Source organism: Helianthus annuus, chromosome 5 (genome assembly GCF_002127325.2).
Source record: "Helianthus annuus cultivar XRQ/B chromosome 5, HanXRQr2.0-SUNRISE, whole genome shotgun sequence".
In the NCBI taxonomy this organism is placed as follows: Eukaryota; Viridiplantae; Streptophyta; class Magnoliopsida; order Asterales; family Asteraceae; genus Helianthus; species Helianthus annuus.
The window spans coordinates 90843558-90868335 of NC_035437.2; the positions used below are offsets into that span (position 1 = coordinate 90843558).

Here is a 24778-nt window from a genome sequence, read left to right on the forward strand (position 1 = left end):
ACCCATCTACTTTATATATCCCTTAATTCTTTCCAAACCTCAGCAGCCGATTTGGAATAAACATGACCTAGACATAGTTCTTCTGAGATAGAATTTAAGATCCAAGTTAACACAACCGAGTTACATTTTTCCCATTGTGTTTCAAGAATTGCATTTCCCTTAGGTTTAGCAAAAGTACCATCAATAAAACCAGTTTTATTTTTGACTCTCAAAGCCAGACTCATGGTATTAGACCAAACTGTATAGTTTTCTGTCCCTTTAAGTTTTACACTAACAACAGTCAAAGCAATGGAATCACTACCATGTAAGTATAAAGGACTATCAGGTTCTAACTTGCTAATTAAGGTTTCAACATTCAAGCCAACCATTTCAACTTTAAACAAAAAACAGTCATGTTATAACAAACAAACAAACAAACAGATTCGATACAGATTATCACAAACAAACAGATTCAACACAACCAATCTGTTCCAGGGGCCAGATGGTAGGTTCGTCACTCAAAAGGTGGCTACCCAAGTCTTAGAACAGAAGCTGAATCTCTACAAAGTATACAAAACCAAAGTAATAAATATTAACCAACAACCACAGAATCACAAAATACACAACACAGAATACACAGAACAACAAGTATTCACAACATAACACACAAAGAAATGCAACAAAGTGAACCCTCTCTGTGTCCCAATCAACAAACCCGCCTAACTAGGCAACAACATGCCTAAATTTGGAAAAAATAAAAATTAAAAAAATAGAGAACTTAAATAAAGGAATAATAACACCTGGTGCGTATAACTCCAAGCACAGACAGACTTGTAACCTTCACTTAGGGTTACAAGACACTGTCAGAAGAAACTACAGCAACAGTACCTGTTGGTTTACCCTGTAAATTTCAAGAAATACAGAGACCATCGAGGATACCCTTCAAAAAACAAAAAAACTCACCTGAAACATTGCAGCTTTGTGGTGTATCAGGTGTCCTATCCTTTATTAAATTCAATAATTTAGACAACTGGCCAGAAGTAAGTGATGTAACAGGAACACTAGGTTCATTTAAGCAAGACACAACTTTCTTTCCTTGACTTACCCTTGGTGGTTTCATCCAACAGGGATACCCAATTAGTTCAAAGCATCTATCAATAGTGTGCCCTGTTTTACTACAATGTGTGCATTTCAAATTCTGATTTTAGCTTTTAGTAGGTTTTTTATTATTATTAAAAACAGGATTAGGCTAAACAAGATTAGCCTTACCAAATAAACCTGTAGAATGAGACTGATCTTTTGACACATTAGCATTAGAACTTCTATGTGATTCTTCACTAGACACAATAGCAAAAGCATCTTTCACAGTTGGAAGAGGTTCTCTAATCAGTAAGCCAATCCTAACAGATTGATAATCATTATCTAACCCCATTAAGAACTGCATTAATTTAATCAAATGACTAAGATTATTATATTGAGTTGAGGCATCACATGTACAAGTAGGAATTTGTAATATTTGATCTATCTTTTTCCACATTATGTTTAAGTTGTGATAACATTCAGCCACAGACATACCAGTTTGACTAAATGAATTAATTTTTTGATACAAGTCAAAAACTACTGACCCATCTACTTTATATATCCCTTAATTTTTTCCAAACCTCAGCAGCCGATTTGGAATAAACATGACCTAGACATAGTTCTTCTGAGATAGAATTTAAGATCCAAGTTAACACAACCGAGTTACATTTTTCCCATTGTGTTTCAAGAATTGCATTTCCCTTAGGTTTAGCAAAAGTACCATCAGTAAAACCAGTTTTATTTTTGACTCTCAAAGCCAGACTCATGGTATTAGACCAAACTGTATAGTTTTCTGTCCCTTTAAGTTTTACACTAACAACAGTCAAAGCAATGGAATCACTACCATGTAAGTATAAAGGACTATCAGGTTCTAACTTGCTAATTAAGGTTTCAACATTCAAGCCAACCATTTCAACTTTAAACAAAAAACAGTCATGTTATAACAAACAAACAAACAGATTCGATACAGATTATCACAAACAAACAGATTCAACACAACCAATCTGTTCCAGGGGCCAGATGGTAGGTTCGTCACTCAAAAGGTGGCTACCCAAGTCTTAGAACAGAAGCTGAATCTCTACAAAGTATACAAAACCAAAGTAATAGATATTAACCAACAACCACAGAATCACAAAATACACAACACAGAATACACAGAACAACAAGTATTCACAACATAACACACAAAGAAATGCAACAAAGTGAACCCTCTTTGTGTCCCAATCAACAAACCCGCCCAACTAGGCAACAACATGCCTAAATTTGGAGAAAATAAAAATTAAAAAAAAACAGAGAACTTAAATAAAGGAATAATAACACCTGGTGCGTATAACTCCAAGCACAGACAGACTTGTAACCTTCACTTAGGGTTACAAGACACTGTCAGAAGAAACTACAGTAACAGTACCTGTTGGTTTGCCCTGTAAATTTCAAGAAATACAGAGACCAGCGAGGATACCCTTCAAAGAACTCCAACAAGCCTAAACCCTAGAGATAGAGTTTCAATCCTTCACTGGTGCAAATCCAACGGCAAGAACAGGAATCGGCAGACACAAGAACTACCAAACTTCTTCAGACCCACAAGAGAAAAAAAATCATTCACCAAGACTTGATATAAACCCTAACCCTAAGAGAAGGGATCTTCAACACCATGGCACACACTCTAAGACTACCAGATTTATCAGATCTGGAAGCAGCAACTCAAGATCTACCCAGATTCCAAGAAAGAACACCAAGAAAGATCAGATCTACCAGATCCCCAAATACAAAAAACCCTATATCCAAACAACTAACGCGTAGATGAACAACGAAAGCGGATAACAGACTAATCAGGGCTCTGATACCATGTCAAAATAACATGTATCAACCCCAAAACAACTTTATTTTCAACGATTTAACAATCTATCAAACGGAAAATATATCTGAACTCACAACACAGATTATCGACACAATGATCTGGTACTCTCTCAACTATAGATCATCAACACAATGATCTATAACACTTACTAACAATAGATCTAATCAGTAGAAGATCTTAACACAAGAACAATGAATAACTGACACAAAGAACGAAGCAGTGAAATCCTAAGAGAGAACAGACCAACTGAGAGAAAGAAGACTGAAATATGTGTTGTTAGGAACTTTCTCAACACAAACTACATTTATATAACCTGGGTTATGACGACCAGGACTTCAGTCCACAAGCCCACGAAGACTTAACAGCAACAGGCCCAGCAACTCTACTACAAGCTCCCCTCACTCTTTTTTAATGGACTCTTAGCCAACCTACATAACAAAATATAGACATGTAATAAATTTTATAAACTGATAAAAATTAAATAATGAAATTGTAAAAATGTAAAATATGAAATATTTTTAACAGCGGACTCAACCAGAACACCGTTACAACCCTTTTGATCCCACAGTGATGGAGCTTCCATGGGTTTATGAACTAGTGACTAATGGATGCAAAATTTGAACATAATTAAGTTCAAAACATTAACTTTACACATGTAGCCATTGGATTGGTGTAGACTGAAAGGGGTTCAAGTGGTGAGCTAGGATTGGTTGATAGTGAGGGTTTAAGTGATGGAGATGAGGAGTGCCCTTAATTTATTTTATTAAAAATAAGTCGAAATATATGACCATTTTTACCCTTAGTTTTTTTTTTTTTTTTTAACTTTTTTACATTTACTCAACTTGTTGGTAATGACTTAGTTGCTGTTGAAGCTTCATCTGCAAATGGATGAGACTTTGGTTTGATTGTATAATAGTTTTTGCCCATATCACCAACCTATGAAGCACGGGGACGCCCGAAAGCATGGAGTACCCGTCCCGGGGATGTTTGGGGGACGGAAACGCCATGGGGACGTTCCCTAAACGTTTCCGGATACTGGGGGACCGCTGCTAAACGTTTTCGGAAATTGGGGACAACAGCTAAAGGTTTCGGGGACGGTTGCTAAATGTTTTCCGACGAGAACGGGCGGCGGCTAAACTAGTATCGCCGGAGCTGTGAAAAGGATGAATAAGAAGATGCCTGATTTTTGGATGACTTTTCTTCTATTTATTTTAAGTTAAAAGAATATACTATTTTCATATTAATTAATATATTGCTTTTCCAACACCAGTGTAGCGTAGAGTGAAGTGAAAAGTCATTGTACATTGGATTACTAACCATCATAAATTTTAGTGGTAAAAAAGATAATAGGAAAATTAGTCAAAAAGATGGTATGAAAAGAGAAAAATCATGTTACAAATTTTAGTTTCTTTTATCTTTTTTTTTTCAGTTTATTTTGTTTATGTTTTAAAAAATATTTCGGTAATTAATTACACTCGACATCAATATATATATGTCTATTTTGAACTTTGTTTAACATATTTTATTTTTCTATATTTTTTTTGTCGTACCTTTGCCGTACCCGTATCTTGGATTTTTGAGTTTTGCCGTTCCCCGTACCCGTATCGTCCCCAAACCTAAGTTCCGTACCCGTTCCCGTGCTACATAGTCACTAACTAAGGCCCCGTCCTCTTCTCTTTCACATGATATTGTTGGAACTTTGCTATATGGTTTCTAACTCAAAGCCATAAAATGTTTTTCGTGAACGTAAACTCAATTTATAAAAGTATGGATATTGAATCATCACTAAAAATGATACAGTGATGTATTTTCAATTTGATTTATAGATATAGAGTAAGAATTTTAAGAGCATATCTGAAATCCTTCACAAAATATATAATATAGTCCAATCAACCCAGTCGGGTCCGATTCTGAATACAATGATTTTTCCATGTGCAACTTGACTAATGTGAATGAAGGTCATGAGGTTGAGTAGATGACAAGAAGATCCATTACATACCCACGTTTTACAAATTAAAACAGTAACACAACTACGCTTAACATCTCCATCTCATCGCATTTTAGTTGCTTGGTGCCCATTGGTCAGTCTTGAACAAGATCTCGCTTACGACCTGCAACATAACCACGTTGCATGCATAGTTAAAAATAATAACAATTTATGTATCTAAAAATCAGATGGGCAGGTCAGGTATAAGCTAAAAAACATACTTGTCAAACCGCCCAGGTGGGCTTTCAGCTCCACTATGGCCAGGACTGTCCCTGCGCATATCAGGGCTCCTCCTTTCACGTGGAGACTCAATAAGTCCTTCACTCCGAGGACTCACAATTGCACCTTGTTCATATTCAGGGCTCACCCTCTCCTTTGGGCTGCCATCACGACGATGATCAGCATTCCGGGCCCTTCCCTTTCCATTGACACCAGGACCATACTCAGGGCTGCTACGATCCTTGCGGTGTGGGCTCGGGCTACGACCTCGTCCACGACCATAGTCAGGGCTGCCCCGGTCGCGTCCACGCCCATAGTCAGGGCTGCCCCTCTCTCTCGTATATGGACTTGGTGACCTTCCCCTCTCGTCACCTCTCCTACGAGGTGACCTATCACGACCTCCCGAACCATTCCCGTTCTTTCTGTCATCATCATCTCTTGCATATTCAACAGTTATAACCCGATCCATCAGCTTGCTGCACATCAAAAACATGAATCATCAAATGATCTATTCCCACATATTAGGCAAAATCTCTACGGCATCTTATACACTATAGGCTGCAACTTCGAATCAGGTAATGGCATACCCCTAACGAGCGAAATAGGTCAGACTAAAACCAAAAAGAGAATGGGTCCACATTACACAAGCTATCAGACCGGCCGCTACTACTATACCTCTGATTTGTAGCTTCAAGAGCGTTGGTGGCATCATCCTGTGACTCAAACTGTATAAAGCCAAAATTCTTTCTGATCCTTGTATTCAAAACCTTACCATACGAATCAAAGTGTCTCTCCAAATCCCTAGTCCTAGTATTATACGGATCAAAATTGATAACAAACAAGGTTTTTGAGGGCCTTGAATTTGATGAAGACTTTCTAGAGCTTGCAGGTTGTCTGACATTGCGTTCTTGCTGCAAGATCAAACAGGGAAATAATTATTAATAACTGATTAAAGCTGTTAAGAGTACAAATAGGACAATGATTTTAAATGTTTCATACCTTTGTCCACTCAACACGAAGTCTGCGTCCCTTCCTACCAAACTCATAGCGGTCAAGTGCACGAATTGCATCATCAGCGTCCCTTTCATCTTCCATATAAATAAAAGCAAACCCTGTAAAAAGACGACAGGTAAAGTCATATACAATTTCCAGCATGAAAGGATGATATCCTCCGAGCTGCTGACATTTGCGAACACAGTCTGACTGACCCTATGTAAAAGACCAACGTGTTAAAGCTAGATAAATCAGCAACAGACCTTGGTCTATGAACTAAGGGATGTCATGGAACTAGAATCCAAGGACGGATAGTAAAAAAAAGGTGCCTTCACCCTCTATTTTGTTGCTTTTAGCTGCTAACATTCGGAAAACGATTACGTGGAATGGAAGGCAACAATGTATGTGGTGAATGTGTGATGGTGGAGATAATGCCAAAGTGAATCGGAATCGGAATCGGAATCAGAATCAGAAGCGGAATGGCACTTCTCGTGGCCTGGAATGATCATCCAGAGAAAATCCTGCGTCAAAGAATTATTTGAGTATTATTTTCTTAAACACGTCCCAAGTCGCGTGATTCGAACGACGTCATCCACTGAACCACGTTCACACCATAAACACTCAATGCTTTCGCTTTGCAGATCATGTGGTCCGCTCGTGTCAAGATATAGATCAAATTTGAATTGTTACTTACCAACAGTTTGTCTAAGAATATCCATGTACAATTGAAGTTATATTGTTCACAAGAACAGTATGTGAAAGTTAAAAAAGTGAAGTGTGTATCCAATAAAACATATCTATAAATGTATAATCACATTAAATATTAAAACCTAAGCTCCATATTAGAAAATAGAGACCTTTTTTATCATTTTCCGTACATTTTCAAGGTATTTATTTGATGTAAAACTAATTATAGAAAACTGCCTTTGATGCTTAGAAGAAAACCCAAAATAATATAAAGTGCTATAACTTCATGGGATTACAGAGACAAGATACATGAAAGAACACCATATAACAAGGCAAATTACCAGACTTCATATCCACTCTATCAACTTTTCCATATTTTCGAAAAAGTCTCTCCAGATCACCCTGCCGTGCATCAAACTCAACGTTTCCGCAAAAAATAGGCCTCATTTTACCCTACAAAAAAGAAGAAATATGATATCATATTAGATATATATTACAGTATAATCTTATAAAAAGGACAACATGAATCATGCAAAAACTGACAATTAGTGACACCGATTATTTAGGAACGATAGATAAGCTCAATGCCCAAAAATGTTAATCGAATACAATGACAAAGTAGAAGACTACAACTGGCTGAAGGACAAATAACTTCCCGTTATAAACGCAATTAAGCGGAGTGGATAACTGAATTAAGTTTTATCCGTCCTAACCTAACCTAACCCGTCAATAAGTCTTCCGGATAAGTGTTTATGTAGTTCTCTGCTTGAAATGAGTTATGTATTGCCCCACTATCTTTCTAACTCCCATTATATATCACGGACAAGTGCATTATCCAGCTCTTCTGGTTATCAACTTAAATTTGGTTCTATTTATTATTTATTATTATATAAATTCTACAAATCAATGAACATATCCACCTTCACCACCAACAACCAAGAGAATTGCAGGCAGGTCAACGGATAACTATAATATAAACACAACCTTTTAGTTTTACTTTTAGCACACAAAATTCTGGATCTAGGCGTTCACGCAGCAGATTAGTAAACATAACTAAACGCATATTCATAACAACATGAATAATGTCCAAACCACCACAAGATCGTACAATATACAAGCTTTCACATATATATATATAAAATCAACGCTACTAAAAAGGCTAACAAAATAGATAGCAAATTATACAGAAGCAAAATGAGATGAATTTAACCTTAATTTAACAGGATAATGTATCACCTTCAGAATCCAAAACCCTAAGTTGCCACGCAGAAACAAGACCGATGAGAATAAAAGTATCTGTTGCTCGGGTTTGTTTGTGCATATGCTATGAAATGTACATTAATATACCCTAAACTTGCTCACCTGGGCAAAAATAACCCCTATGGTGTGTTAATATTTCAAAATTTGAGAACCCCTTTCAACTTTCTAGAAGCTAACCCAAGCTTCCCGAAAATGGAATCACGGCATTCTTATTTCTTGTACAACAACCTTTATTGATCAATAACTCTCTCTCTCTACACACCTCATCTGAAACCTCAAAAATGGCATGGTACAGAAGATCAAAGCTAGGGTTCGACACAATCTGTCGTTACTTCACTGCCCCCAAACCCCCAATCAATCAATTAAGTAAGTTGACATCTGCTTCAAACAATCCAATTAGGTTTCCGAAAACTTCACCCACCGGTTATAGATATTATTACGTTGATTCGCGACAGGTTAGGCATTTTAAACCTAGAGGATTCAAACGGTGGATTGATAACCCTAGGAATGCCTTGATAGTTGTGTTAGTGGGATCAGGAATTGGAGTAACTATGTATTTTGGAAATGTTGAGACAATACCCTATACAAAACGTAGGCATCTTGTTTTGTTGTCCAAAAATATGGAGAGAACCATTGGGGAGTCTCAGTTTCAGAACATGAAGGCGGGGTTCAAGGGGAAGATATTACCGGCGATGCATCCCGAAAGCGTTAGGGTTAGGATGATCTCCAAGGATATAATTGAGGCATTGCAGAGAGGGTTGAAGAAGGAGCAAGTGTGGACGGATTTGAGTTATGGGTCCGAAAGTGGAAGTGCGTCTGAGACTCGAGGGAAGGAGATGTTAATGGCGATGACAGAGGAGACGGCTGGGGATAAGTGGGAGGGGAAAGATGAGGTGCTTAATGATATGTGGGTGGATGAAAGCAGGAAAAAGGGGAAGGACAAAGGGGTGAAGTCCGCTACTGCGCATTTGGAAGGGTTGAAGTGGGAGGTTTTGGTGGTCAATGATCATGTTGTCAATGCGTTTTGTTTGCCTGGTGGGAAGATTGTGGTGTTTACCGGGTTGTTGGAGCATTTTAGAACTGATGAAGAGATTGCCACCATTATTGGTCATGAGGTATGTCGTTTGAGGGTTACTAATAGTTATTATATTCACAATCGAATACCTAATACCTAGCACAAAATTGTCGTTGTCTTAAGAAAATTCTTAGTAATCACTAGATTTAATTATATAAAAGCTATCATCATGACATCTTCATGTTTTGGATCAAGTAGTCTGAACACGTTCTAATATTCTTTGGTGTCATTATGATCATTGTAAAGAAATAAACATGACTCCTTTCTGAGGGTGCTTGGATGTGCATTTTAAGTGATATGTTTGAAAAACTAGAAGAAGGTGCTTTAGTTCGGGTGGGTTATATGATTTTTCATTTATTTTGATGCTTAGTTTTCATAGTTACATGCTTTTCAATGTTATCAATAAATGACCAGAAAGTTGTTATAATACTAAGTTTTTGTTAAAGGCTTTAAAGTTGATAACGGCAACTTGAAGTCATGATAATTTGACTAACTGTGTATCCAAACACCTCTTTAAGATACTGGTTATTTGATCATCAGTTTTAGTTTGTTAGTGTTCACGCTTGTTGTTAACAGATGACTTGGTTTGTATAAAAGCAATACTGAGGTGGAATATAGTGGAAGTGATTATTATGTAACTATCTATACAGGGTTGCTGTTGTTTTATTTAGTTACGTCTGATCCAAGAAAAAGGATGCACTTCTTTCGTCTCATTAAAATTGCAACATTTTTCTTTTTGATGAGTTCTTAATATGAAATTACTTACTCGATCATTGTGATTACTAAGATTTTGGTGGTTTTATCGTTATTAAAGGGTATTTAAGACATTTGGTTAATAGGTAGTGGTGGAAATTTGGACCCATTAACTTACGAGCAGGTCAATTTTTGTTGTATTTTCATTTCAAACTGGTTAAATAAGTCAATTAAAAGTTTTAGTTAAATATTGAACCAGTTGAAAGTCTCCAAAATCTATTTTAATGATTGAAACCTCGGTCGTTTTTTTCAAAGATTAGAATATTCTTGCAATCATGTTGTTTTCTTGCAATCCTAACCCGACCCACAACATGTTTCAACCGGAACCCGTTTTTACCCATAATCTAACCTGCCTGACCCACCTATCAGCCACCTCTTTTAGGAGGTTAGGTGTATGGATATGCTGGCTAAACATGGATATGGTTTTAGGTTGCACATGCCGTGGCAAGACATGCAGCAGAGCAGATTACAAAGAACCTCTGGTTTACCATCGGGCAGCTAATTTTGTATCAATTTGTTATGCCAGATCTGGTCAACACAATGTCAAATCTTCTGCTTAAGCTTCCTTTCTCCCGAAGGTATGCTATAATCTTTTGGGGCGTCTTTTATTTGAAATCATTCTCTTGAATCTTGATGGATGCTAGTTGTTAACATATGAATGTGATAAGAACTAGAAATTCAACTTCGATTACTGGAAGAAACGATTACATAAGTAGCCAAATTCGAGATAGGCTTAATCTCCGATTACAAGGTTCAGAACCCTAATTTTTATAACATAAACACCGACATCCAGAATGATGACCTAATCTCCCTATTTAACATAAAAGAAACAGAAGTTAATTAACTGCTAGAAAACCACTTGTGAAACTGTTCCCGCTATTTTTTTTCTGAGTTAACTGAATCTGCAGCTGATCTGGATTTGGGTTGGATTTGGGTCGGGTTCTGGGTCACCCAATAATGGGTATGTAACAGAATGATTTGCATCCAAGAACGCATTCGTGTATATTGAATAATTTAAAATAGAAAAAAGATGATATTGAACAAGATAACAACCTCTAGTTTAAAGATAAACCAACACTTTTGGGATAACGGTTTCTTTTTTCTAGAATTTTCTTTGTGTTACATGCTAAATCAAGTGTTTGTGTGTTTTTTGGATATTTTGCCAAGTATTTTGGTTATCTAGAGACGAAGATCATGCGGCGGGTAGCAGGGCCGGCCCTGAGAATTCATGTACCCTGTTTGAGCTCGAAAAAACGTGCCCTTAGGGCTGCCCAAAATTCTTTTTTTTTTTATTAGTTTTTAGAAAATATTTGGGTATTGGGCTCATTAACTTAATGGGCTAAATAGTTTAAACAGTATGATTATTTTTAAGTGGGCCTATGTTAATATTTTTTTGCTTATACCCTATTAAATTTTTTTTACATATATAATATCGGATTTTTTTTTAAAAATTGCGTGCCCTACAAAATCATGGGCCCTGTTCGGTTGTCCTCCCCGCCCTCCTTAAGGGCCGGCTCTGGCGGGTAGCATTGCCTATGTTTATGGGTTGTTTTGTGGATTTATGTTTTCCAAAAAAGCCTTTTTTCTGGGAATTATTATAAAAAAAATATTGGATATATTTAGATGAAATCTTCAAGATATAAGGTGGTTATTCTTGATTATGTGATGGAAAAGGGTGTTATGTGTAGGATGGAGATTGAAGCAGACTACATAGGGCTGCTATTGATGGCGTCAGCTGGGTACGATCCACGGGTCGCTCCAAAGGTATTTGAGAAATTGGGACAAGTATCGGGTGATTCTGCTTTGCGAGACTACCTTTCTACACATCCATCTGGAAAGAGAAGAAGTAAACTGCTATCTGAAGCTAGTGTGATGCAAGAAGCGATCTCTATATACCGAGAGGCCATAGCCGGACGAGAGGTTGATGGTTTTTTCCTTTAACTATCAACCTAGTTTGTATGATAATATTTACTGATGCAGTTGTTCAAATGATGTTGGAAGATGGATGGTTTTTTACATACATAATGTGTCCAATAGTTGGAAATATGAAAGTGTAATTTCCAACTTCTGTACGGACGGATGAAATTGCTCGTGAAGTTTTTTTTTTTTTTTTTTTTGTAAATTGAAAAGGATGGGTCGCGGCAACAAGGTGTAAAAGCGCGTGACGCCTAATTGAAATTGTAATCCAGGGTTTAGAATGATTCCATCATGTTTTATCTCAAATTTGATTATGGGTAGAACCACAATCTTTTTATTTGGTGATTTCAATTTTGATCTAATTTAAAAAGCTAACCATTGGGTGTTAGCCCAGTGGTCACCGACCCTCACTTTAAACCGGCTCGAGGATCCTTTGAGGTCATGGGTTCGAAACCTGGTATAACCTCAGGCTCTTCAGTTCCTCTCGAGTTGGCAGGGGTTTCTCCGCCAGACAGCGTTGTCGGGTCGTTAGCTTGGGAAGTGGGATCACTTCCGCGGTCGGGGGTACCGTGCATCTACCCTTAATTTAAAAAGCTAAATAAATGTCATGTCGAAGTATAACCTAGCCATGCCTACTGTTCTTGTGGGCAAGTGGTTTTGAGTTGAAAGAGCTTTGTGAGAAGTAAAACATTATATAGTCTAGAAGCATCTTCCATTTTACGCCACCATCGGATGTCTTCCACCGGTCTCACAAGAGATGTAAATCAGGTGTCTTAAAGTAAACCAGGTTGGTTGGTTTCCTAGTTGGTAGGTGATGAAACACCGATTGACACAAGGTTTATCGATGGGGTTGTTTCGTCTATGGGGTTCAACCTCTTTTCTTACTCGTATCGATGGCTCGAGATCTGCAAAACAGTAAACACCGTCAGTCTCGTTAAGAGGTGGAGAAAGGGGATTTCCCTCTTAACCAGGCTCCGGCGTGAGAATAAGTACTGTTCTGAAAGAAATAAACAGTGTGTGTATAGAGTGAGTATGGAGAGAAAAGATCCTGAACCTGAATGATGAAGGGTCATATTTATAGCCGGAGGGTGAAGAAGGAAGGAGCAGCTGTGCCAGCTGTGGGCGCGTGCCAGCTGTCCAACCAAGAGGAATATCCTCTTGGTCTGCTCTGTCATGGCAGGTTTAGTGGTACACGTGGCGTTCTTACATTTGCCCACGCTGGAGACCTCGTACTGGTGTTGTCAGCTCTGCTCCCTGATTTGTCGCAGGCCTATGTGGCGTTCTGCGAGTGGTGACACGTGTTGTCCTTTATGTCGGATAGAGCATCTTTGGCGCCAGCTGTAAGTCTTCCAGAAGTTTCTAGAAGCTTCTGGATTACTTCGCTGATGTGGGCGCCTCGTATGCTCAAAAGTGGTGTGGTCCCTGCCATGTAGGCAGGGAATTGGGACCATACCTCTTCAAGTCCCCCCCAGTTCAGTGTGCCTTCTAGTTGAGTTGATCGTCTAGGAGGGATTCTGGACTTGTGAGAGTAGTGGGTTTTTGCGGCGCGTGAAGTTTGGTGATTTGGAAGAAAGATTTGAACCAAACGGACACGCCGCGCGTGGGTTTTTGGCCCTCTATAAAAAATGAGCCAAGTGGACGCATGGCGCATGGGTTTTGGCCCTTTATGAAAAATGAGCCAAGTGGACGCATGTCGCATGGGTCTTGGCATTTTGTAAAAATGAGCCAAGTGGACGCACGGCGCATGGGTCTTGGCACTTTATAAAAAATGAGCCAAGTGGACGCACGGCGCATGGGTTTTGGCACTTTATAAAAACTGAGCCAATTGGACGCACGGCGCGTGGATGTTGGCACTTTGTAAAAAATGAGCCAAGTGGACGCACGGCGCATGGGTCTTGGCACTTTATAAAAACTGAGCCAAGTGGACGCACGACGCATGGGTCTTGGCACTTTGTAAAAAATGAGCCAAGTGGACGCATGGCGCATGGGTCTTGGCTCCTTGTTGTTTCCTTCTGGTGGAAGCTTGGTAGTCATGGGGAAGTGTTTGGTGTGACTATCTGACATCCCTGTCTTATCGGAGATGAACAGTTGCTTTGTCAGTTACTTTCTGTCGTGTCAGCCGGCGTTGTCGCCCATGCTTCCCGAAAAAAGAGTCGACGTCTTCTCTCTCTTCTGACGTGTCACTCCTTTATTGGTTACTTTTCCTGTGCTCTGACGGTCCACTATCCATCACATTGAATGCGATGAGTATAAATAGGAGTTCTTCACTTTTTCAAATTTCAAGTGTGTTTTCCCTCTATCTTCTCCCTTCATTCTTCGTTGTTTCAATAGTTTTCTTTGAGTTCTTATTTCCGTCTTCTCTGTATTTACACCATGTCTGGTACGAACCCCACCCAACGGAAGAGAAAATATAAGGGGAGGGCTCCTCCTGGTCCTGACCAGGCGGTCATTGGGTGGAAGGAGGAGGAGTTCATGAATCTGGTTAAGGGTATGGGTTTCCGTCCCGAGTGGGGAGCCCAGTATCCTCCTGTCGGTTCTACTGCTTTGGACGCCCCTCCGGGCCATATCACTTTGTATGCTGCGTTTTTTCGGGAAGGTAGTTTCAGATTACCTATTACAAAGTTTACTGCTGCTGTGTTGCGTATAAACTAGGTTTATGGACGCCATCTGTTCGGCATACCAGGAAGCTATAGTTTTTCCTTCGGGTAGCCCTAAAAGTGCGGAGTAATTGAGTTGTGCTTGTTCCGATGGAGCTGAGGGGCCAGCTCCATGGCTTGGTGTCAGCATTGATGGTGGTGTCTGTTGCAACACCTAGGTCGGAGTTTGGAATGTGGCTCCGTTTGTGGTTTGAGTGATGATCCTTGCTGGTGGAGTTTGGAAAGTGGGTCCAGTTGTGGTTTGGCTAACAACTCTGGATACACTCCCAAAGATAGGAGGAAAATCGTTGTTCAGTTGTCCCTCTTGGATGGTTTCGTTCCTTTGACCCTTTTGGACGTGTGCTGTGTCCGAAACGAGTTCGAAGGAAGAAACTTCTCCATCGACTGGGTGTGAGGGATTTTGTTCGGCCATTTTGACGAGTGTTTTTCAATAGAGAAAAGAGATGAGATTGGTTTTGCAAAAAGCGGATGGCGCCAATGATGAAACACCGATTGACACAAGGTTTATCGATGGGGTTGTTTCGTCTATGGGGTTCAACCTCTTTTCTTACTCGTATCGATGGCTCGAGATCTGCAAAACAGTAAACACCGTCAGTCTCGTTAAGAGGGGGAGAAAGGGGATTTCCCTCTTAACCAGGCTCCGGCGTGAGAATAAGTACTGTTCTGAGAGAAATAAACAGTGTGTGTATAGAGTGAGTATGGAGAGAAAAGATACTGAACCTGAATGATGAAGGGTCCTATTTATAGCCGGAGAGTGAAGAAGGAAGGAGCAGCTGTGCCAGCTGTGGGCGCGTGCCAGCTGTCCGACCAAGAGGAATATCCTCTTGGTCTGCTCTGTCATGGCAGGTGTAGTGGTACACGTGGCGTTCTTACATTTGCCCACGCTGGAGACCTCGTACTGGTGTTGTCAGCTCTGCTCCCTGATTTGTCGCAGGCCTATGTGGCGTTCTGCGAGTGGTGGCACGTGTTGTCCTTTATGTCGGATAGAGCATCTTTGGCGCCAGCTGTAAGTCTTCCAGAAGTTTCTAGAAGCTTCTGGATTACTTCGCTGATGTGGGCGCCTCGTATGCTCAAAAGTGGTGTGGTCACTGCCATGTAGGCAGGGAATTGGGACCATACCTCTTCAGTAGGCTAGTGGTTGCGTTGTGTTTTGGCTTTTGTTTTTATTTTGGTTTACATATTTGGGGCATGTCCCATTTATGATCTAGTGTGGAATGCTTCCACGCTACATGTTTCTTTTGGTTTTGTGAATATATAAAATCATCGGGGTAACCCTGTACTGTACCTAACAAAAAGTAAACCAGGTGGTTAGTAGATTCTCACTTCTTTACCGGTGAGGTTTGGAAGCATCTTTGTTTTGCTGTTTCATGGTTTTCATTGTTTATGAAGAACTTTGAATAGTATCTTTCTTTATGCTACTTTGTGGTGCTTTAATTTGTGAATTTACTTGTGATTTGCGAGTCTATATTTTTCTTTTTGGTAGTCTACAGTTGTTGATAAGTAGTTTTAATAGATCGTGATGAATTTGTGTAGTTGTCTGATATGTTCCACCCACGTACTCGTATTCATTTTCATTTATTGTTTTTATTATTTGTTTAGTGGGTGAGTAGGTAGTTATTTTGGTTATCACTAAAGATTCAGTGGATCAGTTATTAATTGTGTATGGTCTAATTAAATAGTCGATTAGGTGGATCAGACTCTAATTAAATAGTCTTGTTTACCATTATGTAGGAAGGGGCACTCATGGTAGTACCTTAGCCTCAACTAAACTGCCATGTCAAATTTAATTCAAAGTTTCTATTAGCTAGTAAACACTAATAACATCTACTCAAGTCATAAACTACTAGGTAAACTACATTTTTCGTCCTTTATATTTGTATCAGATTGTAATAGATGACCTTTAATTTTAATAATTACAGTCACAATCTTTTATTTATAAAAATGATTACACTCTACGTCCTTTAATACTAAATGGTTAAAATTTCCAGTTAGGTCTATTAACTTAAGGATATTATGGTCATTTCACGTTTTTATTTAAACTATTTCCTTATAAATAAAAGAGTAAAGTGCCAAAATGGTTCCTGAGGTTTGGTAACTTTTGTCATTTTAGTCCAAAACTCAAACTTTTTGAATGTAGGTCCCTGTGGTTTAATTTTGTTGACATTTTCATCCAAAAGCAAAAAATGGTCAGATTTTTCAGTTAAATCCAATTTTTTTTTCTTTTTCCTCCCTTTTAATAAAGGGTAAAATGATCAGTTTTTTTTTTTAATTTGTTATAATAAAACCTTAAAAGACCGTTGTGCCCTTCATTAAAAGGGAGGAAAAATACATAAAAGCTGGATGTTAACTAATCTGACAATATTTTGATTTTGGATGAAAATGACAATAAAATTGAAAGCTCAGGGATCCAGATTCAAAAGGTTTGAGTTTTTGGACTAATGTAGCAAAAGTGACCAAACCTCAGAGACCATTTTGGCAGTTCACTTTAAATAAAACAAAAAAAAATCATATATGTACAAGTACAACATCATCTTCCTCATTCCCCAACCCTAGAACACCATCATTCTACTCTCAACCTCCATCTATCTCTAGCGAGTACCTGTAACCACACCACCAAATCCAAGCCAACTCCGGCGGCGGTGTTGTTACACAAATCTGATGGGCTTCGAGGGTCGCAGCAGGTTGGAGACGACCTATTATTAGTATCAAGTATGATGATATTTCTGTTGCTAATTCCGAGTTTTAATAAAACTGTTATATTTTTAAATACCTTTGGAATTTCAAAAGGTTCTAGATTATTTTGTGAGTGTTAAACTGTTGTATTTTTTTTTAACGACAAATTTGGATCACTTACAGACCACTGGAGTATCATCATGCCATCAACGGAATCACCCAATCATATTCATCTCCACTAGGCATAATGCCTATACACCAATACAGGAGGAAACCCAATAAATATGGGAAAACCTCCCTTGTGGGAATCGAACCCAGGACCTATTGGTCCTAAAGTCTTATCCCACCACTAAGATGCCACTAAGCTATAAAGCCATGTACAATATTGATTTCATTTTGTGAGTGTTAGTGTTTTTTTATTAACTTATAAATTTGAGGTCACTTTTAATGTGGTGATGAACTGGTGGGGCCTGTAGTAGTAGTTGTAGATGATGAAGACGGTGGCAAGTGGTGATGGATGGTGGTAGTAAGTGGGAGAAAGAGAGATAAAAGGGTATTTATATTTGTTTTTATAAGTTTTTAAATGTTATATTTTTTATTTATTAAATACTATAAATAATCAAGTTAAAAGACTAAACTGCCCTTAAGTGAATTGACTTAACTGAAAATTTTAATCAGGTTAGTGTTAAAGGACGTACACTGTAATGGTTTTTACAAATAAAGGATTGTGACTGTAATTATTGAAGATTAATGGCATCCATTGCAATCTGAAACAAACATAAATGACGAAAAATGTAATTTATCCTAAACTATTTTTAAATCTAAATAAAGTCAAATATAACATAAAACTTAAAAATTACATAAAAACTTAAACAGTTCATAAAACTTAAACATTACAAAAAAAACATAAAACATAAACATTACATAAAACTTAAACATTACATAAAAAACATAAAACCTAAAAATTACATAAAAATAAAACATAAAACTTAAACATACATCTTAATAAACGTTCTCAAAGTACTCGTCGCAGGTGTGTTTGTAGTTCACAAGGGCCACTTGGATGACTTCTGATAGCTCATTGTCGGGATTTTTCACATTCATGAACCTCCCTTGAAATCTTAAACATTTGAAACGGATAAACGAGAAATGTGAGTTTACTTGATCCACGTTTCGGATGATCTCACCAACATGGAGACAAAATTGTTGGAACCCGGTTCCAAATCGAAACCCTTCTACTAGTGGACGAGCGCCCGTGATGTGTTACGACATAAGACATAGCCAACGCAATGTCTTCTTCTTCGGTTCACGAAATCCTTGACATTTTGAGAGGAGTTTATATGGATGGGGTAGATAGAAATAAAAAATTGAGAGAGTTTGGTAGATGGAAGAAAAAAAATTGAGAGAGTTTATGTGGATGGGGTCGATTAAACATGAAAAATTGAGAAAAGGTTTTAAACATGAAAATAAAACTAAAAATGTAGAAATAAAAACAAAATAAAAACAGATAGACAAGATGAATCACTTGGATCCAACTCTCCTTTTAAGTATCCTTTGATGATTTTTGCACTTTCGGACTTTTTAAGAGATTATCTTAGTTATAGTAGTAGGCCCCTCTTTTGAAGGTGACGTCACCCTCAACCCAGTGGTTTGAGTCAGCAAGGATACAATCCCAAAGGGTCGGAATATTGAAAGATAATTAATTAAGTTATTAATGAGAAAAGTGGTAGGCCCCTCTTTTGAAGGTGACGTTACCCTCGGCTAAGTGGTTTGAGTCAGCATGGATACAATCCCAAGTAGCCGGGTTAATGTATAAATAGTAGTTTACATATGAGGGGATCAAGCCATTCGCACCCCCGCCATCCAGTACCAGTGGGTATTGAAGGAGGTCCTAGTAAGCTTGACCCAGGTCCTTCCAGGATCTATACACTGAACAAGGCAAGAACCTTACTAAACCATTCCCTTAACCCCCGACCAGGTAGCCAACATACCTCTATATAGACCTTAGAGATATGAATGGTGTAAATCTTTTACTTTATATAGACAGTAAAGTAATGCCAAGACAGCACAGACAAATGATAAAGAAAATTCACCTTCGACATAAGAAACTAGTTATTAAAGTCATAAATACAAAACCAAATAAAAAGTACCGAAAGATTAAAAACCAAAGGTAATACATAAAGACTTATCTTCACCAAGTGATGTAAGAGACTTAGCCAAACATGGCATTTGATTGACAAGAACTCTTACGATCAATCTTGGATCCCGAGACTACTACACACACTCTAGGGTGGATGATGGATGATGGTGGTGGATGTGGGTGTTGTAGTGGTGGTAGAGTGGTGGCAAAGTGGGAGAGTAGTTGTGTCAACTCGAATTTTCAAGATTCCTATTTCGCATTTATTGCACGTTCATTTATTGTTTAGTTGTTTATTTACACAATTAATTGCTACGGAATTGTATACGTTTTGGATACAATGAAGTGTATTGTGTGATTTTGCATGGTTATGTGTTAATTGTGAAAGACTTGTCTAATGCATAAACTTGGTGGTGAAACTGTGAAATTGTTTGAGATGGTGCACTATTGTAAAATATAACAATTAAGGGTGTATAGAGTTATTAGTGAAACTTAAATCATACTTAACCCTAATTCCTTTCACTAATCACCACCCAAGAAACTAAGCACGTACTTCACATTCTCTGGCAATCATCATCACCATCATCATTGGCACAAGACATTCAGCACTCTTGATTCCACATTTTCTCTGGAATCAATACAAGGTAATTGTTTATTGATTGCATGATTATTATCAATTCTTGATTTTTGTGTTCATGAAAACCCTAGTTCTTCTTATGATGTTCTGTGAATATTTGATTTGGATTCTGATTATTGTAATATGATGGTGATTAGCTGTGTAATGGTTTGCTTGTTGTCAAGATACATGATATGCTAGAATTGTGATTGATAATTGGAATCCAATGATCGCCAGGGTATGAAATTAGGGTTTTTTTTAGAACGATGAATGTAACTGTTGAACGAAGGAAACGTAACTGCTTCAATTTCAAAGAACGAATGATTGAAATGTTTGTCAGAGTTTTGTATTGGTAAACTTGTCCGAATTTTATGAAGGGAATGATGTCCGACCTTTATTAGGTGATAAGGGTCCGACCTTTAATCATGTATATATAGTCTGAGTTTTGGATCCTTAATGTAGTCCGAATTTCTTGATTGTATGTGTGTCCGATCTTTATAATGACGCAACATAGTCCGACCTTTTAGATGTGCTTGTGTCTGACTTTGTTTAAGTGTGCAAGGGTCCGAGTTTCTTCAGTGGGAGCCCTGTCCGAACTTTAAACCCTTGAAAGGATGGTCCGACTTTCTTTGATGTGGGGAGTCCGACTTTTGTTTGGTGTTATGTTGTCCGACTTTTTAAACCCCCACACACACTGTCCGATTTTTTTAACCCCAAGACCAGTTGGTCCGAGTTTTGCATGTAGGGGAGGGGTGTCCGAGCTTTAACCCCCACCCCTTATGGTCCGAGTTTCTTGGCCACTTCCCCTTGTCCGACTTTAAACCCCCACCCCCCTCATGGTCCGACTTTTAAACAGGGGAAGCCCCCCCCCCCCTCACTTCTTGTCCGAGCTTTTAAGAAGGGCAAGGCCCTGTCTGACTTTGTGTATGATTAATATGAGGCCATGAGTGTACGTTAATTGATGATTGAATCTGTTAAGGTTTGAATGATGTATATGTGTCCAAATTTCATATGTATGATGTGTTGTCCGAGCTGTAAATATATGCACACATGATTCACTGTTGTTAATGTTTGAAAAGACTGAGTTTATGTTGATGCCAAGTTCAGAACTCCGTGTGAAGAACAACATACTACTGCATGCTATTGTTTACTACTGTATACGATTATGTGATACTGTCTGATATGATGCTACGTGTTACTGAATAATACTGCATGTTATTGTGCGATACGTTACCGTATGTTACTGTTTGAACACCAAAGAGTTGTAAACATAATTGAAAGTAAAATACTCACATCGGATTTATGTGCAATATACCTTAGGCCGTGAGTAACGGACTTAAACATTAATTAACCCTAGAAGCAATAACATACCGAGCAAACCAAGGTGAGTTCACACTCTTACTAAGGCATGGGATTCCCTGGGCTTGGGGATGGGATTGAAGGAATGAGGTTGAATAGATTCGTACATACACTGTTACTAGACTACCATACCATCATCCTCGGTTGTGCAGGACACATACGTAAAACCTACGTATACTTATGCTACTCACTGTCCTCAGGTTGCGAAGGACACTCACGTAAAACCTACGTGAACTTATACTCACTACTGCCTCGGTTGTGTCAGGCACTTACGTAAAACCTACGTAAACCCCCACGTACCCCTATCCTCGGTTGTGAAGGATACTTACGTAAAACCTACGTAAACTTGTACGTATTACTGTTCTCGGGATATATAGAACACTTATGGTTACGAATAGTCTAGTGGTTATACAACATGGGAAGCCCCCACCAATAGAACGTACTATCGGCCCAGTAGAGCCACATGTTACAAACGAACTTACTATTACGCATTTACTTTCTGTGAACTCGCTCAACTAGTTGTTGATCCTCTGTTACATGCCTTGCAGGTCGTTAGATACATGGAGCTTGCACAGGGAGGAGCTGGTCGTTGTGGGCTTGGATCGTGATTGTTTGTTAAACACTTTATGACATTACATACTTATGTTGGGTTTTATCTATACGCTTCCGCTAAACAGTGATTACCTACTTATGTTTTGGAACACCTTTCATATTGGTGATTGAATGGCATTTACTTTTACTTATTAGTTACATGTTCAATATGATTGGTGGCTTGATCCTGGCCAGTCACGCTCCTAAGCGGTGATACTCCGCAGGTGGATTTTGGGGGTGTGACAGATTGGTATCAGAGCCATTGGTTATAGAGAACTTGGTTTTAATATGGGAAAACGTTTTTATTAAAACCAGACTATAACCAGAACAGTGCTCTCAACGATCCTCAACGACGCTTCGCTCCACGTGCAAGACTCAACGTCCTAGGTAATAAGGTTTATGTTTATTGCCTACATGCTAGAATTGCATAGAACTTTGCTCGTGGTATGCTTAGATTACATTGCTCACTATTTATTATTGCTTGAGAACACCTATGTGCTTACACTCTTCTTTCATCGCACTACTCGCGAATCAAACTCACTTATTCTACTTTTACTATGAAGATCATGTCTGGACGTGTGAACATGACTCAAGCCCAGTTGACGGCTCTTATCAATGAACAAGTAGCTGCGGCACTTGCAGCTGCACAAGCAGGTAGTATACCCTGCGGATGTGATTCACACTAGGATCTTTAGATCCTACATTAACTCTTGTGTTTAACTTTGTCCTATTTGTACACAATAGGTCAACACGCCCCACAACCTGTCTGTACTTTCAAGAACTTCATGGATTGTCGTCCAAGCACGTTCAGTGGCACGGAGGGAGCGCTTGGACTCCTCCATTGGTTCGAAAAGCTAGAGTCTGTGTTTGAAATGTGTGAATGCCCTGAGGCTCGCAGGGTGAAATATGCCACTGGTAATTTAGAAGGGATTGCGCTAACTTGGTGGAACGCGCAGGTGCAGATTTTAGGGTTGGCAGCTGCTAACGCCACCCCTTGGGATGATTTCAAGGAACTGATCAAAAGGGAATACTGCACACGGGAAGACATCCACAAGTTGGAAGATGAGTTGTACCATCTGAAAATGACTGGGTCAGAGATCGAGGCTTATACCAAGAGGTCAAACGAGTTGGCTGTGCTGTGCCCAACTATGGTGGACCCTCCAATCAAGCGCATTGAGTTGTATCTCAAAGGTTTGGCGCCAGAGATTCAGAGCCATGTGACATCGGCTAATCTTAACAACATTCAGACTATCCAACGCCTTGCGCATCGTCTCACAGATCAGGCAGTGGAACAGAACAGGCTGCCTAAACGTATCAGCGCTACTGCTACCGTTACTACCTCTGCTACACTTGCTACTCCCAGCGACAACAAGAGAAAATGGGATGGGGATTCCAGCAAGGGATCAGCTTCAGTTCAGTCTCAGGTTCAGCAGCGGAAGACTGACAGTTATCAGAGTCCCAGTCAGCACTCTTCAGGCAGTCACAGGCAGGGCGGATATCGAGGGAACCTCCCAAAGTGCAAGAACTGCAATAGACACCACAGTGGCCAGTGTAACAAGGGTCGCTGTCAAAGATGCCTCAAGATGGGTCATGAGGCCAAGGATTGTAGAAGCCCTCGGCCTGCGAACCAGAATCAGCAGCAGCCACAGGCACAGCAGAATCAGCAACAGGGCAACAAGGGGTGTTTTCATTGCGGCGCAGAAGGGCACTTCAAAAGGCACTGTCTTCAGCTAAACAGGAACCAGAACAACAACAACAATAACAACAATCAGGGAAATGGCAACAACAACAACAACAACGGTGGGAACAACAACGGCAACGAAGCAAGGGGTCGTGCATTTGTGTTGGGGCAGGGTGATGCCAGAAATGATCCCAACGTAGTTATGGGTAAGTTTCTTCTTGACGACTATTATGTTACTGTATTGTTTGATTCGGGTGCGGATACAAGTTACGTGTCTTTGAAAGTTAGCCAAATGTTAAAACGTACACCAACTCCCCTAAACACCAAACATGTCGTAGAGCTAGCTAATGGTAAAAGTCTAGAGGCCACACACATAGTTCAGGGTTGTAATCTTATCCTCGCTGGTCAGACTTTCTCCATCGACCTCGTTCCTATAGTTCTGGGTAGTTTCGACATCGTTATTGGCATGGATTGGTTGTCCAAGCAGCAAGCAGAAATCTTATGTAAGGAGAAGATCATTCGTATTCCTCGTTCGGGTAAAGAACCTCTCGAAGTTCAAGGCGACAAGAGTGTGCTGTGGTTGGCATCATCTCTTTCTTGAAGGCTCAGAAATGTTTACGAAAAGGTCACACTGCCATCTTGGCACTAGTTACTGATGCATCGACGAAAGAGAAAAGAATAGAGGATATTCCAGTTGTACGCGAATTTCCTCAAGTGTTTCCTGAAGATTTACCTGGTCTACCGCCTCATCGCCAGGTCGAGTTTCAAGTCGAGCTAGCTCCAGGAGCAGCACCTATAGCTCGCGCACCGTATCGTTTAGCTCCAACTGAACTGGAAGAACTGTCAAAGAAACTACAAGAGCTCTTGGATAAGGGCTTCATTCGTCCAAGCTCTTCGCCTTGGGGAGCTCCAGTATTATCCGTGAAAAAGAAGGATGGCACTTTCAGAATGTGCATTGATTACCGCAAACTGAACAAAGCCACAGTGAAGAACCGTTATCCTCTTCCTCGCATCGACGACTTATTCGACCAGTTGCAAGGGTCGAGTTACTACTCCAAGATTGATCTACGGTCTGGTTATCATCAGCTGAGAGTCCGGGATGAGGACGTCTCCAAGACAGCATTCAAAACTCGCTACGGTCACTACGATTTTCTAGTCATGCCATTTGGGCTTACGAACGCGCCTGCAGTCTTCATGGATCTTATGAACAGGGTGTGCAAACCCTATCTTGACAAGTTCGTCATTGTCTTCATCGA

At 39.4% G+C, this 24778-nt stretch overlaps 2 protein-coding genes across 5 annotated transcripts; one reads left to right on the forward strand and one right to left on the reverse strand.

Moving 5' to 3' along the window:
• Window positions 1-4757: 4757 nt before the first annotated feature.
• LOC110940563 (serine/arginine-rich splicing factor RS40) lies at window positions 4758-8126 on the reverse strand. 3 transcript variants are annotated; one of them, XM_035990219.1, is made up of 7 exons: window positions 8014-8103; window positions 7145-7256; window positions 6380-6637; window positions 6123-6235; window positions 5799-6034; window positions 5126-5599; window positions 4758-5028 (listed from the first exon to the last, which is right to left on the reverse strand). In XM_035990219.1, the coding sequence occupies exons 4-7, from the start codon at window positions 6216-6218 to the stop codon at window positions 5022-5024; spliced, it is 813 nt and encodes a 270-aa protein (XP_035846112.1). In that variant the 5' UTR covers window positions 6219-6235; window positions 6380-6637; window positions 7145-7256; window positions 8014-8103; the 3' UTR covers window positions 4758-5021. The 3 variants fall into 3 exon arrangements, with proteins under 3 accessions (XP_035846112.1, XP_022037801.1, XP_022037800.1); XM_022182109.2 differs by lacking the exon at window positions 6380-6637 and having other exon boundaries at window positions 8040-8123; XM_022182108.2 differs by lacking the exon at window positions 6380-6637 and having other exon boundaries at window positions 4765-5028; window positions 8014-8126.
• A 76-nt stretch (window positions 8127-8202) lies between these two features.
• Window positions 8203-12128, forward strand: LOC110940561. Of its 2 annotated transcripts, XM_035990218.1 has the most exons (4): window positions 8203-8285; window positions 8344-9178; window positions 10321-10469; window positions 11580-12092. In XM_035990218.1, exons 2-4 carry the CDS (start codon window positions 8345-8347, stop codon window positions 11830-11832), a joined length of 1236 nt encoding a protein of 411 aa, XP_035846111.1. In that variant the 5' UTR covers window positions 8203-8285; window position 8344; the 3' UTR covers window positions 11833-12092. The 2 variants fall into 2 exon arrangements, with proteins under 2 accessions (XP_035846111.1, XP_022037799.1); XM_022182107.2 differs by having other exon boundaries at window positions 8225-9178; window positions 11580-12128.
• The last annotated feature ends 12650 nt before the right edge of the window (window positions 12129-24778 follow it).

Excerpts from the sequence above, each read along its gene's own strand:
- LOC110940563 (XM_022182109.2), bottom strand. The coding sequence starts at position 7,250 with ATGAGGCCTATTTTTTGCGGAAACGTTGAGTTTGATGCACGGCAGGGT. Across the intron at positions 6,236-7,144 it reads TAGAGTGGATATGAAGTCTG|GGTTTGCTTTTATTTATATG; the intron begins GTAATTTGCCTT and ends GTCTTTTTACAG. Across the intron at positions 5,600-5,798 it reads CTTGAAGCTACAAATCAGAG|CAAGCTGATGGATCGGGTTA; the intron begins GTATAGTAGTAG and ends TTTGATGTGCAG.
- LOC110940561 (XM_035990218.1), top strand. The coding sequence starts at position 8,345 with ATGGCATGGTACAGAAGATCAAAGCTAGGGTTCGACACAATCTGTCGT. Across the intron at positions 9,179-10,320 it reads CCACCATTATTGGTCATGAG|GTTGCACATGCCGTGGCAAG; the intron begins GTATGTCGTTTG and ends ATATGGTTTTAG. Across the intron at positions 10,470-11,579 it reads AAGCTTCCTTTCTCCCGAAG|GATGGAGATTGAAGCAGACT; the intron begins GTATGCTATAAT and ends TGTTATGTGTAG.